The 19,519-nt window shown below is 45.6% G+C and overlaps 1 protein-coding gene across 1 annotated transcript; it reads right to left on the bottom strand.

Annotated features, from left to right (window-relative positions):
- Positions 1 to 526: 526 nt before the first annotated feature.
- LOC124404847 (homeotic protein Sex combs reduced-like) lies at positions 527 to 19,233 on the bottom strand. The gene is made up of 2 exons (XM_046879300.1): positions 18,325 to 19,233; positions 527 to 1,190 (listed from the first exon to the last, which is right to left on the bottom strand). Exons 1-2 carry the CDS (start codon positions 19,145 to 19,147, stop codon positions 886 to 888), a joined length of 1,128 nt encoding a protein of 375 aa, XP_046735256.1. The 5' UTR covers positions 19,148 to 19,233; the 3' UTR covers positions 527 to 885.
- Between the last annotated feature and the right edge of the window lie 286 nt (positions 19,234 to 19,519).

The following is a 19,519-nucleotide window of genomic DNA, read 5'->3' as shown; positions in this document are numbered from 1 at the left end:
ATTATTAAAAACACCGCCATGCGTCTAAAAGTTATTCATTTTACATAATTCTTCCTTTTTTTTATCAATTATTTTGTATTTATATTCCTTATATAACTTTTTCGCAATTTCTCTGCAGGATAAAGTTACAACCGGAACCTCGCCCGCAAGGATCATCATCGTCTCAACCGAAAACGTGGGGAAGAGTAAAAAAACAAAAACAAAACGAAGAACCAAAAAATCGTTAATAATAACAGACAGAAAAAAAAAGTATAACAATTGAAACGAATCGAATTTCTTGGATGAATTATAAACGCGGTGATAAAAAGCAGTGAGCAGCTGGAAAGTTTCGGGTAGTTATTTAATTATATTGCTAATTCCTACTATTATCCTTAAATATATAATATATTTATATATGCATTCGATTACCTCGCCCGCTAAATTGGAACTCTTTGCGTTATATAACATAACCGTGTACAAGTGAAACGATCATTTCACTCGTACAACACGAGAATCCTTTACACTTACTCGGAGCGCGTCCAGTCCATTATCAACCGGAAATAACGGCGTCATCAACATGTTGTTGTTGTTGTTTTCTTTCTGTTTGTTAATTTTTAGGCAGAATTTTTGGCTAATTTTTCCATCGGCAAATAACCACGCGGCCCATTAAACGGGGCATCAAATTTTTCGAAGCACACCCGCGTAATGAGACGCGCGGAAATCGCACGTAGAGACGCGGGATTCCGCCCCTCCACCCCACAGCGAACTTTAAAAGCTACCTGCGACGAGGGGACGAGCGGACCTCGCGTTTCTCGAAGTCTTGGAAAAGCTCTAAAAGTTCTGCTCGCCGTACATCCCGGGGAACCGGACCGCGTGTGCTCCAAGCTCGGCGGGCGAGAATTCGTCCTATGTGGCCAAATGGGCGAACTGTCCCGGGTGCGGGGCGAACTGGTAAGGGTGTCCATAGGGCGACATGTGGTACGGCACTATGTTCATGCTCGCCATTTTGTGCTCCTTCTTCCACTTCATTCTTCGGTTTTGAAACCAGATCTTTATCTGCCTCTCCGTTAGGCAGAGCGCATGCGCGATCTCGATACGTCGTCTCCTCGTCAGATACCGATTGAAGTGGAACTCCTTCTCGAGCTCCAAGGTCTGATACCTCGTGTATGAGGTCCTCTGTCGTTTCGTTTCACCGTTTGCGTTCACCGTGCCTGGAACAAAGTATCACGCATTAATTAGTCCGCGCTCCATTACTGCTGATTGTGAGTTCCTTTTTAGGTATGTCGGAAATGGAGCTGATTTTATTATATACTTAATGGAAAGAGAAACATGCACCTGAAAGGTTTCCGGTGAAAAATACTTGGTGTAATGTAAAATTTATTTTTTACTGCATGGGCATTGAAAAGTCCACTTTTTGTGGCAGTTTTCGTTCCGTAAAGTGACGCCTTATACGGCAGCGAACAAAGTTGCGGAATAAAGTCTTTATTCCGCAGTTTTGACGCGCAGTTCGAAGTGCGCATCCCAAACTGCCGAATAAAGTAACTTCGTCGAACAGATCGCGACATAACCTCACTCCTCGTTTTGCTTTTCAATGCCCATACCGTAAAAATTATTGTATGTGGCATGCCCGTAAACCGTTTTTTTGGCTCGGATAATTTCAGTACTCGCTTCCGGCACGCCTTCAGCTCGTCCTGAAATCTTTATCCTTGCCAAAAAAACAGGCGGTTAACGGGCATGCCACATAAATAGCTATTTAACTATAAATTTAGATGATTTTAGTAATCGCACAGTGGTTTTTTATCGTTTCTAGAGTATATTATGTTTTTCATGAAGTATATTTTTATAAATGATCTGAAAGGTTTCTTTTTCCGGCAGGTTTGAGTAAAATCTAATCTTCTATTATTTACGTGATCGAGCTTGATTGAGGAATCAAACTTCCACCGATATCGAGTTTCGGTTTTTGATCTTAACTATTCCATGCTCGATAGGTTTCAATTACTGACAAAAATTATTTAGTGAAAAAATTAAAAAGGTGTGGTTTTTTCTGGCACAGCAGAGTCCTGAGAGGTTCATGGAATTCTATGACGTCTCTGACCGTGCGAACATATGGTCGAAATCCCAAATTTCAGACCGAGAATAGGGAAGAATGAAGAAGGAGAAAACCTCTCGTGAGACACTTGCTCGCAAGATTCGTTTGCTTGGAAAATGGTCACTTTGTAATTTAAAACCGAATATCCTCAACCAGTTTCTCAGTCAAAATTATCAAAGACGAAGTCTTGGATCATGGGCGAGTATAAAATTCTCGAAAAACTGACGATTTCAATTTATCTTCAAACACATATTATGCCGTAAGTATGAGTGAACCAAAAAAATGTTTGCCGCCAAAAAGTCTCCAGAACAATTCGTCTCTCAAATGGCATATTTGAAAGCGAAAGATGTTGCTGAATGCAATACATTCCTTGGTAAATAAAGCGCCTTGTATATAAGACGTGCTGTGACCTCGTTAATTTCATTGCAACGATCTCTCATAGCTGCAGCCGGTGCATAACGCACCTAAGTCCAAGAGCAGCACAAGCAGCGGTGGTAAACTGGTCAGTTGGCAGCTGTTTCACCTATTTGTTAAGCAGACCTCGGTCATAAATATAAAGCAAAGTCTGCACACTTGCACGTCACGATTTAGGAGTGCCGTCGTGATACCGAATTGAAATAGGTATCAAATTGTGCGCCAACTGCACACACTTATCGTCGCCGTGTCATCGCCTCGTGCAATATTCATAAACAGAAACGATTCGGCCATCGAAATCTTCCAATAATTTCACACGTGCGACGTTCCACGCGTACGTCACACGCGGGCACCCATGAAACACGAAACTTCCTGACCTTTACACGATCAGATAAGCGCCCCAAATACGACGAGCAAGTTTCTCCCTGCATGCTTGAAGCGACTTGCACACAACCGTTCTGGTCGAAGCTTCAAATGGTTGTGTATAATAACGAAACGCACAGTGATTCGTCATTTCCAAAAGACCCGTCGTCAGTTTTCGCGGTGTGTTTGTAATCGGATTAATCACAGCGCTGGCGGAAAAATACTGAGCAAAGAATTCTACCCACTCACGTGCATCCGTATGTAAGGTAAGTGTAGCAATCATTGAACGTGTGCCGATTATTTACCATTTTTGGTTGTATTTGTCTGTTTCTTACAAGGAACATCAATTCGGTGCTCGTCTTTGATTTCGTTTGAAGCGCATCGAGAAATCACCTCGATGGGTGCCAATCTTTGGGGGTCGTTTTCACCTCTCTAAACCGTTTTTCCGTAGATAAAAATAACGCGTGTCTCTTAGTTCTAAGTGTTTTACAACATACATGAGTCTCATTGAAATGAGAGGGGGGCACCAAACTGATGTTCCTTGTTAGTTTAAAAATTACCAAAAAATAAATTTGACGTTTCTCATTCTCTAACAATTGGTTTCAGTCATCGAGAGATTGACAATTGTTCCATCGATTTATAAGTTTGGAAAATAAACGTGTCAATAATTGGTACCTTTAGCTTAGGTACCTCATTCTTATGTCAACTATCTATTCCCGAGGTGGCTGATCAGGCCGAGTTTTGCTATAGGTATCCATAAATCAAAGACGATTCGCGAACTACGTCTGCAAGGAAACAGGTGTCCACCCTTCGCCGACGGAGCTGCAGCGATAAGGAATAAGAAACGGAGACGGGACGGATGCGGATATTAAAGAGGCGGCTCATCTACGGCAGTAATGAATGGCACTATTAATAGATCCTTCAACCAAGGAACGGAAGAGTGCAGCAGAAACTATGGACCAGAGAATACGACACGAATGCAAGTGATTTCCGACGCAGCGGACGAGATTCGAACAAGCATTCGACGAGAGTCAAAGGAACGAGAATCACACGAGTTTTGCGTGAAAAATAGAGAAAGTGGTGGAGGAGGATGAAGGGGTTGCGGATCCGCAGCGGCACCGGAACTACGAGTCGTGAATGTGCATCGCAAAGGTACAAGGTGTGCCGGCATTCACTGTCGGGTTCATCGCTAATGACTACCCGCTCCGTTGCAGGCGTTATCGCTTTCCCCCCGACGTGGCACGCCGACGGCGACGCCGACGTCGACTTTTTAATAAATAGTCGTCGCGGACTTCGGACTTCTACTATGCCCGCCGATGCGTTGCGTTTCGTCCCATTTCACAAAGCGGCGAATATAGACCTCAGTTTTTTCTCATGTTGCGGTACCTTTTTTTTCCATATTTTTCACCGTTTTCCGTCAGAGTAACCTCGCGGCGCAGTTACGATCTGCACCGCCATGCGGTTCGCAGGCTGTCGGTTTCAAGTGTGCATTATATACCTGTAATATTGTTGAATCCCTGATATTATCATGATTAATTATCACCATGTTTTACCGACATCGATATTCCGCCCAGCTTCGAGATATCTCGCGACTGTGCAACAGCCTCCTGGTCCACACACACACACACAGCTTCATGTATATACGACTTGTGTTTGGATTATGAATTCGGTCAGCTTCTGATTCTGATTAATAATTTTGCGCTCCGGCTTTGGTGTATTGTAAGGAACTACGGTTAATTAATTTATCCGCGTCAACTACGCGAGATAGTGTTACATGTGCCTAAACCCAGACGATTGCCATTAGGAAGAGGGTTGAGATGCAAGGTGGGCCGTTTTTAACTCGGCGAAAGGTCTCCTTTCAATTCGAAAATTCTGTTCTTGGGTGTAACCGACGCCTTTGCATCAACAGGAAATTGAATATCCGCGGTATAATCTGCAGATACGAAGTCTTCGTTTTCCGCATCGTCAAATATCGATATATAGAAACACACATATTGTTCGTCGTATATGTATGTATACCTGCGGGCGGACAGCGTAACCATTTATCAATCCAACGCCTGATAGATATACTCTTTGCCGAGCGAGCTGTATATTTACACCGGAGCTTATATTATTCAAGCGGGAAAAGTTGGATTGAAAAAAATGCAGCAGCTCACTCCCGTGTTGCTGTTTCTTGCTGTGCTGCAAAAATTAAATAATCCATTCGAATGCGAGAAGGTCAGAGTGATTTTATTCGTTTGCGATTTTTCAGTATTTCAGCTTCACATTGGATTAAAAAATTACAAATTTTTGAAGATCACAGTAACTGCAATATTCATTCTGAATTATAGAACTTTATCCTATTATCGTACTTAATTTTGACTGTAGGTGAAAAATCTAAAAATCTACTGTTTTCTTTTTAATATCGCGTAAATAGTTAAAAAAATTTCACTTCGATCTATTTTTTCCCCCGAACCCCAGATATCGGTTGTCAGAATTTCTTTCCAAGCACAGAATGAATTTTTTCATCGCCTGTATCCCGGGTTTGGTTGTTTATAAAGAGCGTCGAAAGCTCGTTCAAGAAAACGGAAGTAATCGAGATCGTGACGAGGTGTTCAAATGTCGCGTCGCGTCGTCTTGCGCCAACCAACCCCGTGGTAAAAGGGGGGGTGTTAAAAATCGGCGTGCAGGTTTTACGCGAGTAAAATCGATCGGATAAATCCAACGGAAATAGTCGCGGTTTCCCCGCGGATCACGACGTCGACCGCGAGTCAGTCACTCAGTCAAAGACACAATTCGAGACAGCAGACATGGGAGATGGGCTGCTGGAAGAGGAGCGAGAGAAAGGGCGGCGGAGAGAGAGGGATGCAAATACACGCGCGGCCCGTTCTATTAGGAGCAAAACACGGGGAGAGAAGAGAGGTGAGAGAGGAGAGGAGAGGAGAGGAGAGGAGAGGAGAGGAGAGGAGAGGCTTCTTCGCTCGTCTCGGCGTCGAGTGACATCGGCTGGATGGGTGACACGATCGCGCGCTTTAGTCGCGGGGCCGCGGGTTGGACACCTCAGGCTCGCAGCCGCTCCGTTCGTCGCAAAGACGTCGGTCGAGCCGTCGGTCCGTCTGTCAGCGAAGCGACGAGGGACTGTTAAGAATTTTTAAGACGAGCGTGTGTTTCAGCTAAGCCCACACGCTAGAATCTAGAGAATCCGAGAAAGGCATGGCTCGTCGTGCGGGAAAGAGTTGTCGATTTTTGTCTTTTTCTCTGTTTTCGAATTTTTCAATTTACATAATTCGGCAATCGTAGCGTCAGGCTTAGATCCAAACTACGATGAATTATTACCACCCGTTCTTTTCTACTGATCTTCAACGATTTACGACTGATTGTGTTTCCGTGTTTTTAGATGCGCGAATGATCACCATCATTGATTTATATAACTGACTTGTGAATTTAAATTATTTAACCTGCCGCTTGAATGGTACGAAAACCAAAAAAAAAAAAACGAATTTGTTGTGAAAAATTAATTAATTAAAAATCGGACGATGTCAGCTAGACGATATTTATACGGCAGCCATATTTTCATTGGATTCTTACACGGGCGTTCGATTATCACGACTTTTAATACATGTAAAATTATCATTCGCTGCATGGTTAACGAGAAGCTTATACTCACTATATATGCGAGTGGATCCGAGTCACTAATTGGTCGAGTAAATTTATGTTATTAATTCATTATCATTTTAGTACGTCACTAGACATTTATAGCCTATCATATATTGTAGTCCGATGGATAGAGGCGCGTAGCTTCGGACCGACGAGATGTAGGAAATCATTTCACACCTGAGACTATATCCGTAATCTCGAGAGTTTCAATATGCACATATACAAACTATCAAACCAATATAATCCATTAGGCGAACCGCATAGATTATGCTATGACAAATGGAAAAAAATACAGATTCACTGACGTGGTAATTTTTTATCCATTAACTTGTTGGAATGACAAAAAAAGGAAGAAGACCGCGACGGAACGAAGCTTTCTGCTTTTAAACGGTCAGCTTATAGTTGTTAGTTGATCGGTTAATGATGATTAAATCTTAACTGTACTCCAATCAACAGGCTGTTCCTGGCTTAAAGACACGACAGGCAGTTGTTGCATAAAATATGCAATAATATTGTAGAAATCAGATTTCGATTTATAGGGTTTCCAATCCTTCTACAGAGGAAATTCTCTGGGCTGCGTGATCAAAGGAATTCAGGAAGAAGCTTTTCGCTTCTCATCTCTGACACGCACGAAATTTGTCTATCTGAATTTGTTTCTTCTCCTACGTGTATTCTGCGTTCTGGTATTCGTAGCTTTTTCACTCCGCGAGACTGAATCTCCATTGTCGCAATTTGTCAAATTCACATAATTCACCAGTTCTCAATATCATGTTGTGCGAAAAAAAAAGAAAAAAAAAAAGAACAAAAAAGAACAACACCGCACAAAGTGAGCGTGTCGCTGGACTGTAAAAACGCAGATCACGGTCAGCTGGGCAGCTATGTAAAAAAGTAAAATTTCTACGGGTCCATATCATCTCTCACAGGCATCCGTTGCAGCTCGTTCGGATAGAAGCTGAGCCTGCAGCCGCGCTTTATCACTTCTCTAGATCTAGGCGCGGATCGGGTTGATTGGACCGATTGAAAATAAGAAAAATCACTCGGCCCGTTACCGCCCGTTTCGATCAATTACACAGCTCCGTCATTTTTTTTCTCCCCCCCGAATTTTTTTTGCTCCCGGAAAATTGCTCGGGGCTGGTAAACACGGTCCGAAATCGATTTTTTTTTATTTTGCCAGACTACGATCAAGCCTCGCTCTAAACTCTCGGATCGATGGTACGTGCATTTTACTCGCTTCCATTTAAAAAATCGTTCAGCGATTTGCAGTGTTTTTTCTCACTTTTTTCTCGCGCCAGTTCAAAAGTACCGCGGACTTTCGCACGTGCGAAACGCACGCCTGCGTCCTCGCAGCTTCCCAGGATCAGGCGATAGCCGGGTGTCCGCATCCTTTGGGAGAAGGGAGAAAATAGAGGATCGAGGAACACGCCGACGCCGAGAGGCGACACACGCGAGACACGCGAGACACGCTGGACACGGCATGCATACATCGAAACTCGGACGAAATGGAGCGCACATTGACATCGCCGAGCGGCCAAAGGCTCATAAATAACCCGACCAGTTTACAGAGCTATTATACAATTATGATTACATCTGGTCCTCTAGGTGGTCCAGGCCTCACTCAACTTACGGTCAGAGATATACGCTCAGAACAACGCGCATCCGACTCGCCACTCATGTGTGCGTGGCTCGTTCGTGTCGTCGCTCTGTACTTACACTCTGACAATCAGAACTCGAAATGATATCGAGAATTCACAGTTAGTCGACGGTATATTTTTGTGATCAAGAAAACAAATAGGAATCAAAATGAATGTCAGTTTTTTCTGCGACATTTGAGTTTTTGCTATTTTGTAAAATTCTTTACTCCCGCGAGTATTTCTGCTGTGGAAGAAAATAAATCGGCGAATTTTTGTAATTTTACCTAAAATCGTTTCTTTAGTTTTTTTTTTTTTTTTTTTTTGAGTTTTTTCTAACAGGATTGCAATCAAGTTTTCTCGTCTCTTACGATTCGTCATTTCTATTACGGTTCGCCGCGTGGGCCCCGAGTTGAAACTTTCTATTATTGCGGCATTACCGCGGTGATCAATTACTACTGTGAGAATCTTTTACAAAGGCGTAGGAAATATTCGATTGTAGAATCGGTTGGATTCTGGAGAAACCCAGTCGCCATTTTTTTTTTTTCGTTTCCTTCAATTATTGCGTAATCTATACTTGATCGTTCGTCATCGTCGTAAAACACGAGAATTGAAACTGCCATAATGACGAAACGATACTGCGAATTGAAGAGCTGAAATTTTTTTTTTTTTTTTCTTCCAACCGAACAAATAAACCAAGGAATGCTAAAGATTCAAATAAGAAAGATCATGGCCTGGAGAGCAGGAAGCTGTTGCAGAGTTGAGCCGGAACTCAATTTCTTTGCGTGGCTAAATTATTCGAACCCATCATGTAAATCTGGTTCAAAAATTAAATCAAATGTTTCGAGATGACAGCAGCAATGACGAATCACCGGTAAAAATTGGGCAAGAAATATGAGCAAGGAAAAAAAATTGTTTACACTAAAATTTCGCAACAGTAATACATATTATTACGACATTGCCGATGTGGTGTAGGCAGCTGATAATTCAGGACAGACTGCGGGGGAAAAACAAACGTCCGTATCTCACCAGAAAAAAAATAAAAAAATAAAAAAATAAAAACATAAAGAAAAAATTGTTCGAAATCGTAGCGAGAAATCTTGGCATCTTAGTTTCGTAAAAATACGCGTGACCGATGCGATTGTCACGGTCGCAAAACCGCGCAGAGACTGATCAAGAGTCGCGCTAGTCAACGAAGACCGGCGTCAAGACTTCGGTGTCCCTGTATTTTCTGGCAAAAATCAGGGCGCGTGTCGCTGTCGTTTTCATCTTAAAAATCTGTCTAGAGATTCGTGATCTCTCGCTCTCCGACGGGCAGATAATGCGGCAACAGACGGTTAACGCGGATCTCTGGCGCTGGTCCAGGGTCGATCTGACTCCCTGCAGAGGCCCGGTAATAACGACCGAAGCAAAGATCTCTCTACGGGGTCTTGCAGCCGCATTTCAAATGCGCGAGGAAACATCAAGCTGAGAAATCTTGTGGTATTATAGATGTAGCGAGCGGAAGCTCGCGGATTAAATTTATCTCTCCAAGAAATTTTGCACACGATTCTAAGTGCGGAAATTCTGTGTACTCGACTTTAGATTCCTGCAATTTTTAAGCTTCCGTGAAAGCTTGATTCCGCAGCTTTTTTCAACAGGTCATTCAAATCCGTTCTCTTATGTATACCTGCTTTACGATAATTTATTTCGTCGAGTCGAATAATGGAAAGTGTAATCTACTGGTGTATATTCCAGGAGAGAAATATCGGGGGTTGATATAATTGGCGTGATCATCTGGCTAATAAGGAAGGCGCGGAAAATTTGCCAAAGAGCAAAACCACCCTGCAGGTTCGCGAGCACGAGCAGAAAAGCGTAGAGACGAGGCGTTAATTGAATTTCGTTCCGCGGTGGATTATTGTGAAGCGTTTAAAGCGGCCAGAAACAAACCTATTTGCGTCAGGGAGCTTTCTCGGGAGATAACAAATGACCGCGGCGCCCGCCGCACAAACTTCGGCATAAAAGCTTCGTTGAGAGCTCCAGCCTCTCGCTCTCACTCTCTCTTCTCCTCCCCGATCCCGCCACTCGCTACACTTTGCTCCCCTTCCCCTTCCCCACCTTACAAACCCTTCAGGCTCACCCTGAACCTCGTTCTCGCCGCCCCCAACAACTCGCTCCCGGAGCTGTCCCATTCAGATTGAAAAGCAATCATTTTTTTTCCACGTTTTTCTTTCCGCCTAGCGCTATTTATTACGACCGTCCGATGCACCGCGGCATTTGTGGGAACAACCGCGCGCCGAATCGCGCATTTTTTTCATCACACAAATGCAACTGTTTGTTTGTTGCATACCGTTGGCGAAAATTGTCCCTGTGAAGAATCTGGATTCAATTTTTCCTCGATCTGAAATGATGACGGGGAGAATTGGACTTCCAGATTCCCTGGTATTCTCGTAATGTAGACTACAGAAATATGCAGATGTAATATAGTGTGTCATAAATCCGTTTGGGGCTGAGAACGCCACGTGCTTTCCAGTCGTTAACAAGATGATGACGAGAAAATTACCCTAAACGAAAGGACATAAACTATTCTGCACGCTGAGATTGTTCGGACTTTGAGTTGGTGTCGGGAAGGTCGTATATACTTGCTGTTGCTCCTTATTCGAGTAATAAAATCCTAAATTGGCAATTCGTCACTGAGTCGCCAGTGCGACAAGTTCTGCCGAAGAAAATACCGAGCGACATCATCAAAGAGACACGAAATACACTGGCGATAATTTCAACATAATATGTAATACTTTATTTATAGCAATCATCATAATTCGTTCAGTAATTAGTCCAGGGTTCATCGCAACTTTCGCTCATTTTTTTTCCGCGTATATCGCGTTAATTGACTAGATAAAAAGATCATTATAACACATTTGCGATACCATTACAGCGGAGCTTGAGGCATTGAAATTTTTTCGCTGGATTACGCATAGTATTCAAAGAGTTATCGCTGTAGGGTAAAAAGTCATGTAACCGACCAAGATAGTGAAAAAATTATAAGTACTATAAGATCGCGATTATTTCGTACAAAAGTAGCGAAAGGTGTGTTATAATTGATGCACGTCGGATATTAGCGATACGGTGGGATGAGTGTCGAGTCGGAAAGATAGCTCGGGCTAATTTGTTTGTGGCAAAAAACGGGGGGAGGGGGGGGGGAGGGATGGCTGGGGAATTCCGCACGCAACGTGATTCCGGCGGATGTAAACAGGGCATTCTATTTTCGTCGAGGTTCGGGGGTTGGACTGCAATAGCAAGTTTTTGTCCGTTACCCCTCCAGAGTGCAGTACCTACCCGTCTCGGTTCACCTACACGGCAACCAAGCAACCCTCGTTCGTGGGCTGGCGCGGTGTTCCAGGACTCGCCTCAAAGGACTGTCAGGATCGTGAGGGTTGCGCGTTCTGCAGCCGGAGAAAGAGACAGCACCGGGGTGAGATGAGGTGAGTCGAGTCGGGGTTGGGGGACGATGGAATGGGTCGCAGGATCGTGGAGGGCACCGAGGCTGAGGAAATGGGGGCATTGAGGGGGGGGAAAGGGGTGGGGGGTGGAGGCAGAGGCAGCGCGTCTCCATCCATCACACGGCGGTCCGATCGGCCGACACACGCGAGTCTCGAAACCGTACCAACCAACAGGCAACAAGGCTTGGAATGCATTACCATCGACCCCATTCACCCTCTTGTAAACGTCTCCGAAGAGTTGAGCTTCGCAAAAATTATCCACAGAAAATTTGGAACGGATGTAAAAAGGGGTGAAAAAAAATTTATAACGAAATTATTGGATGAGAATTGGGTCTTGAGAGATCGTGAAACCTTAAGGATTAAGAGAATCTATTTTTTTTTTTTTTTTTTGTTCTTCTGTTTGTTGTCACGAATAATCGAGCCCCCGAAAATATTTCGCCGCTAGGTGGCCATGAGTGGTAGAAATTCTCGTAGGAAACGTATCTGAGGCTAATAGTCGACGACATGATTTGTTCGCTGATAGCTAGCTAATTGATTCGATAGGATTATTTAGGAGACACAAATAAACTTGAAAATAAGCTTTTGGGTTGATTTTTTCGATTTGTTGATTGTTTCCATAATGATTCTGTACCCGTAAGAAATATTAAACTCCGTATATGAACGATGTATAATTAGTTCTCGCAACAAAACAGAAAGAACGAATAAAAAGAAAGGAATCACCACAGCGTGGATGAATTCTGGTAAAACTGAAAGAGTTATTCAAAATCACATACAAGTAGTTTCTTAACTAGTCGTTAGCACTAAATCTTTCTGTTAATAAGCAAGTGAAGTTTGCAGTGGGTTGGCAGTCTAAAGGATAAAAAATGATCGAGGTTGTACTTCATTGACTCGAGAACAAAGACAAAACGAAAAATGTCAGAAAACGAACACAAAAAAAAAAAAGAAATGACAACCAAAGAAAAAAAAAAGTAAATAAAGAAATAGACTAAAACTGAATGAAAATGAAAACGTAGTCGGTGCAATGACTAGATTTTTTTCATAGCAAAGTCTCGTTCAAAGGATGAACGATGATCCCTGCGTACCTTGAGACAACCGCGCCTTTACTCGGACCGCCTTCTAGAGGAATATGAGACGCGACATGTCACAGATCGTGACATTTACCTGGTAATACTTCAAGAGGCTGGTGAACCGATGTAACAAGACTGAATACACGCGCTTATCCCTCCCCCTTGAAAATAAAAAAATAAAATAAAAAAAGAGTAAATCGAAATGAAAAAATACTCAGTGTAGAACATCCTCCCCCCCCCCCCTTCGCCCCTCTTTCAAGTTCCGGATGCCCCCTTAAATCGTGAGGGTTACTTAGGGCACGGGCTCTTTCATCAGAGATTCATTCAGACGGTAGTCGGTTCACGACTTGTTATTAATTATCCCAAAAATTAATTCAACGATAACGGAGCCGAGCGGCGATCAGCTGATCGCAGCTATCTCCCCACACCCTTCTCATGGACCTCCGCGCACACACTCGCTTTCACATCCATGGACCTCGGAGAAGCGGCCTCCTCCTCCTCCTCCTCCTCCTCCTCCTTCTTCTCATCCTCTTCGTGTGCTTGTGGAAAATTAATGATTTGCCTTCGGTGGGAACAATACAGTCAGCTGGCATGAAGCGCGTGTGAGTGCTGACGTGTGTGAACATACCTGAGGCCTGACGGTACAACTGCACCGGGACAAGGTACGCGCACTTACCTATAAGGTATGAAAAAACATTCACCTAGACACGGGGACAACTGTGCGTCTGCAATGGTACATAGAACAGAATATGCGAACTAGGCGGGATCGAATCGCAGCCGAGCGGAATATCGATGCCCGAGTACAACTACTGTAAGCAGGTACCCTGTGTAGGTACCTATCGCGATAAAATTATGCCATCCTTGAATCTCTGCTCCGCTTACGGGAATCATTACCTGGCAACCATAAAGATGACGCGAGTGCACGAGAACACGAAGGGTTAATCGGACGGCACCACCCTGCAGTAAGATTTTTTATGAAAAAACATGTAACCCGGTGCTTGTCTCTCTCTTTCTCTCTCTCTTTCTCTTTCTCTATCCTTCTTTTTCTCTGGCTAGCGGCAATGATTCATCTGTGAGCAATGGGCCTGTTAACTCTTGGAATAAAGCGACATGGCAGTCGTCGAATGGCCATGCAGCCGTTGCGGAGAGACCGCGTCACTTCATTACTTGTCCATCAGTCTGTTGCCGACTGTGAGACATAAGTCGGTATACCTGTTTGCCGGCACGGATGAGGTCTGTCTTCTTGAGATCACGGGTCGCCGCATATCATTGCGCAACTCCACTCGCCGCTGGCGCTTTAAGAGAAGAAACACCGATCACTCCTGTTGGTGGATTAGATTCGCGGGTATAGGTATTAACGGATATTCAAACCGCTGACCACTGGCCGCTCTAAATCTCGTTAACGTGAGGCGAATACGCGAGCGGCTGTTTAATTTTGAATTAAATCCTCATTCCGTCTGGGAGGACTCGACCCGCAGGATCGAGAAAAATCTCCAGGGTCCATGGCTGGGGGCGCGCATGAATCACACTACGGAATCGGCGCCTCAGCCTCGGGCGCAACCTAGGATTCTGTCCGTTTTAATACAGAGCCAAGTTCCTCCTGGTTAGGCGGCTCGACGCCGCTCGCCGAGAAGAACGCTCAACATACACATACGATGTATTCCCCTGCCCTGCGCGTAAGCCTTGCTACCATTTATTTATGGCCATCGGGGTCATCCGGGTCGCCGGGGTACACCCAGGACCGCCCCGACACGAAACACTTTGCTCTCTCGACGCGCCGCGCCGCGACGAGCTCAGCCGCGAAATGAAGCTGTCCCGCACGCGTGAAGCGCCGCCGTCGTGACGCCTTCGAACTAGCGACACTTTTTTCGTGTAGAATCGCGAATTAAAGAGGGAAGACAACGAGATTGATGGGCACCGATGAGAGTAAGACAGCGCGAAAGAAAGAGGCTGGACTCTCGGGAGGTGACGATATTCTCACGAATGAAGACAGCGACGAAGAAGAAGAAGAAGAAGAAGCCGAAGATACGCGGTTGCGGTGAAGACTCGGTGTATTTTTGGAGCCAGGAACGAGCGAAGAGATGGAGATGTAAGTGGTTCGTTTCGAAGCAATGAATGCTCTCTTAAACGAAGACGTTTCACGAATAGTGAGTATTGTCCCCCGTGTGTGACGCGAAGCGCCGATTTCCTCCTCCCCTTTCTCCTTTATTTCCTTCTTTCTTTCTTTCGTACACTTTTTATGCGCCGAGGAGTACAAGGACCCAATGTTACGCTTCCAGCGTTAACATAATGGGGCAACGAATCGAGATCTTTCACAATAATAATAATCATTATATCATTGTGTAGTCGTGTTATGCTGCGGTGATTGTGCCGCGTCAAAAACCGCGACTGGGACCCATTCACCGGCAGCTCGTAAATTTTATTTCGGGCATTCCTCCTCGTTGGGGGGCTGCTGCCTCTCTGCCGCTCTTCCTAGTCCTTCGCATAGCGCCCGGGGAACCCTGCATCAGCACGGCTAGGACCAGGATCCCTATGGCGCTCAGGACTCGCAGTGCAGCAACAGGCTGCCCACTTCTTCTTCTTCTTCTTCTTCTTCGTCTTCTTCTTTTTCTTCTTCTTATTCATCTTCTTCTCTCCCCGCACACATCGGCTCATCCCATTTGCAGTCGGTGGCCTCGATTGAAATTTATATTCCAATAGGCGATGGGTATCTTTTAAAGTGAACCGGATCACGTATACACACGTATGGGGTATATATTACATATTCAACCTCCGTTAGCCGCACGCTCCCATTCCCCGGATAGCTGCCCTCTCGCCCCTTCTCTCTCTTTGCCCCCCTTGCCACAGCCCCTCTGTGAAAAGTGAAAAGACTCTCGGATAGAGCCGATAAAAGACTATCTTGAAGAACCAGATCAGTCGCATCTGGATTGAGTAGAGTACAAACTACAAATCAAATAAGCTTCCAATGTAAGAATTAGGCGTTGCCGTCGGATCCCGCGTACTTGTGAACGTTACTTTACCGTTTGGGCGTAAGTATCTCAATCGCGCAACAACTTTGCAACAACAACTTTACCATTATGTTTAAACAGAACTTGTTAAGCAAATGGATGGCGCAATTCTACGCACGCATAGGTGATGGCATCTTTCTCGTTCCTTATGGAGAATACGAAACCAGTTCTCGGCACGTTTGACCCGGTTGCAACCCTCCGGTATTATACCCCAGTGTATACATGCACAAAATTATGTGTATAACGAATTACGCGTCTTGGGAATTTGTGGTGCCTCAAACTCGGAGTCACCCTTGCCTTCCACGCCGAGCCGCGAGCAGAAGATCGTTCAACGTTCGGGTTTATTTATTGCGGAATGATCAGGCTGTAATTATGATTCCCCGGTCTCGAAGAGAGCACCTTCCGTCTGTTCCCCACTCGAAAGGCTAATCACATTATTTATGTCTTCGCCGACTCACGTGGGCCACGGGTATGCGTGTATCCCTTGTTGTTCTCCGGGCCCGGAATTAAGCCGGAGTTTTCAACGGGAGAAAATTGCGCCGTAATGGACTCGGCGTTGTTTTTTCACACTAGGGCGGTAAAAATTATATCGAGAGAAGAGAGTGGCTATGATTTAGACCCTGGTCCTTTACTCGGAGCGTAAACGACGGAGGTGCGGGACGTCTTGAGCGCCGGTTCCGCGGTACTCCGTAATGCTGTTAACAGCTTGGGCCCCATCAATCATTGTGCAATTGAACGTTCTTCACGGGGAACTAATCAAACCTGGGATATCAGCATCGGCAGATGTCCCGAGCTTTGTGTTACGTCTGGCCCTTATAGCCCTGCGTTAATGCCGCACTAAAACGTTGCGCAAAGGACTGCCAGTTCGATTTGTATATTTGTATAAAGAGCCGATTCTTTCGCCCTTGGAACTCTTGTTTCAAGTCCAGCCGACAAAGCGCTCGATTCCGTCTATTAATGAAATAGAAAAACACAGCTTGACTTTGAAGATCGTTCTTTGATTCTCCCGCGACGTATCACGGTAAGAGACCTCGAATAAAACTGCATTCGAAAGACAAGTCGAAATCGTTTCACTCAAACGTATGAAAACAAAGAAGAAAAAAAAGAAAAGACCTCAGACTCCTGTGCGAGAAAGAGAGATAGAAACAGAGGAAGAAAAAGAAAGAGCAAGTGAGCGACCTGGACAAGGAATCCTTCTTGAACCGAGTCGAAGAGAAGAACAAGAATAAGAATAAGGCCGAGGGCTCGAGGACGGCATAACCGAAGGACAGAGGAGCGAGCGGCGGAGGGAAGAAGGGCTGAGGAAGGGCAAGGAAGCCCCCCGCCTTACAATGCGGCCTGATTTATGGCCTGGCGCACATACATAGAGTTACACACGATATCATAATACCATTAATTCTTCGTCAAATTCCCCGCTGACTGAATCATACTGGCTAGTCGAGCCTCGGTAAATCACGGGGCGACTAATGCGAGCGCGACTCGCGCTGTCTTATCTTCTTTGACCCGCGGGGGCAGGTGGACCAAAAAGTGCGTCCTCTGCCAGAGCTTCTCGTTCCCGACTAGCCGCCAAGTGAAGTGAAGTCGTGTCCATAACTCGTCGTTGCGCCTTTCGTTTCCAGCTCTCTACTCGGCACAAACAGGGCCACACGCGCACCTCGCCCTCTTCCTGCTGCCCCGGTGCGTAAAGAGCAGAAATAATAGCCACTAATCATTCCGCGTGTACCCGTTGCGCGTCGGTAATCGTCTGCTACGTCAGGGTACTAATTGAACTCTCCGCGTGCCGGTGATGCACCGCACCTACGGCCATTCCGCCGTCCCGCAGCCGCTGCACTTGGGGTAAATCGACTCACGGATTTTCGCCTCTTATTCATACGACGACGATACTCTCAGGTTCAAAGACCCGTAACGCACAGGTACGATAGTTGGGTGGGTACACTATTGTGCTCGCGCGCTACGGGGATATATGATCGATGATTGCAAGTGTCTGTTGATGCGTTTTTTTTTTTTTTTTTTTTTTTTTTTAAATTTATTTTTTGTTTTTTATTCCCGTTCTTTTTCACCCCTCAATCTTTTCGTTTTATACCCAACGCTCGCGGTATGTTCAACGATGCTTTAGCCCTGACGATTATTCACATGCGTATCATGTTTGGATTGAAAAATGTGCGATTACGTTTGTCGTATTGTCAACGATCGCGTAATCGAGTTAATTTGTAGTTTGTTTGTGGATTGATCGTCCGAGGAGATGAGAAATTTTTTGAACAGTCAATTGACGCAGTTGGTAAGACATCCGTGAATTTATACGAACTTTCATGACTTCAGCTTGTATTTTATACGTGTTTACCGTTTGGAGAGTATATTTAAGACTTTTATACCATGTTCTATGCGATCCCGATAATTGTTATTGTATCCCTAATCGCCGACTAAGCGGTATAACGATCAGTAAATCATAATTGATAAGACGGAAAGATGAAACTCGGTGGTTTATAATTACAACCGTGACAATTAGGAACAGATACAGTGTATGATAGAATAACTGTATAGTCCACAGTGTTCTCTTTTCAACTATATTTCCATTCCATTAAGAATCCCGTATTTTCTATCTCTCTCTCTCTCTCTCTCGGCAACGAGATCGCGGAATATGATCTGATACGTGTTACTCACTCTGTCCAATGTGAACCCGTTTCATCCACGGGTAGATTTGGGGTGGATTACCACCACTGGTATTTCCCTTGTTCGACGAGTTGTTGCCGGTGCTGGACGTGCTGGATGTCGAGGAAGCCGGCGAGGAGGCCGACGAGGCTGTGGTCAACGTGGAGGTTCCCTCGCCCCCGACGCCCCTTGAACTGCCCCCAGGAGGTGAGGCCGCTGAGGCGGCGACCGACGACCTCGAGGAACTTCCCGGGGGTGAGGTGAGGCCCGAGGTCTTGCTGGTTCCGGGGGCAACCAGGGGTGCGGGGCTGTTCCGCGAGGTGGAGGTGCTCAAGTCCTGGGGGGACGCAACGCTCGTCGAGGAGGTCGAGTCCGCGTACTTGCAGCTCGCCGCCGAGGGTGCGGCGGGGGCTGGAGCACCCTGGAGTAGCGGGGACGTCGGATCCGGATGGAGCTGCTGCTGTTGAGGATGGTGTTGCTGTTGGGGGTGGTGGGGCTGCTGTTGGGGGTGCATATGCTGCTGCTGAGAAGTCGCGGTCGCGTTCAGCCGCGGCTGCGGCTGGAGCTGCGTGTAGTCTATCATCCCCGTTGGAGCGGGATGCTGCATCGCTGCGGCCGGGGTGGCGTACGGATGCTGGGGGTAGTGCTGCTGAGGAGAGTAGCACGTGGGTGGGTAGCTCGTCGCGGCGGCATTCGGGTTATAGTAATCGCCACCCGCCGGCGAAGCGGCCTGCATCGGTTCGCCCGGTGAGTTTGGAGTCGGTCTCGGGGGTTGCTGGGGCTGCTGTCCGGCGTAGCAGGACGCGAGGGAATTGACGAACTGATAAGAGCTCATCTCGACAGGACAGCGCACTTTGGTGGAAAGCGAATGACCACAACTGTCGCGGCGGCGAAAGTTGCAGCAATTTGTTCCGTTGCTTGTTTTTTCCTCCCTTGTATTTCTTACACCCAGGTGAATTCGACTAGGAGCTCTTTTTTTTTTTTTTTTTTTTGGTCCCTCAGACGAACACACGATTTAAACACTGTGGGGGGAGGGGGGAAGGGGTATAGGGGTTCAATTACTATCGAACTTTTAACACTTTTAAGTACATCTCTCCGACAGCGAGTCCTTTCCTCCTTTTTTACATGCGATATTTATTCTTGTTTTTCCTTGATTTTTTTTTTTTTCGCTTCACTTCACTGGTTCTAGATCGCGGTGTCGGTAAGC

Source organism: Diprion similis, chromosome 1 (genome assembly GCF_021155765.1).
Source record: "Diprion similis isolate iyDipSimi1 chromosome 1, iyDipSimi1.1, whole genome shotgun sequence".
NCBI classification, from domain to species: domain Eukaryota; kingdom Metazoa; phylum Arthropoda; class Insecta; order Hymenoptera; family Diprionidae; genus Diprion; species Diprion similis.
This window is presented reverse-complemented; position numbering and strand designations above follow the sequence as displayed.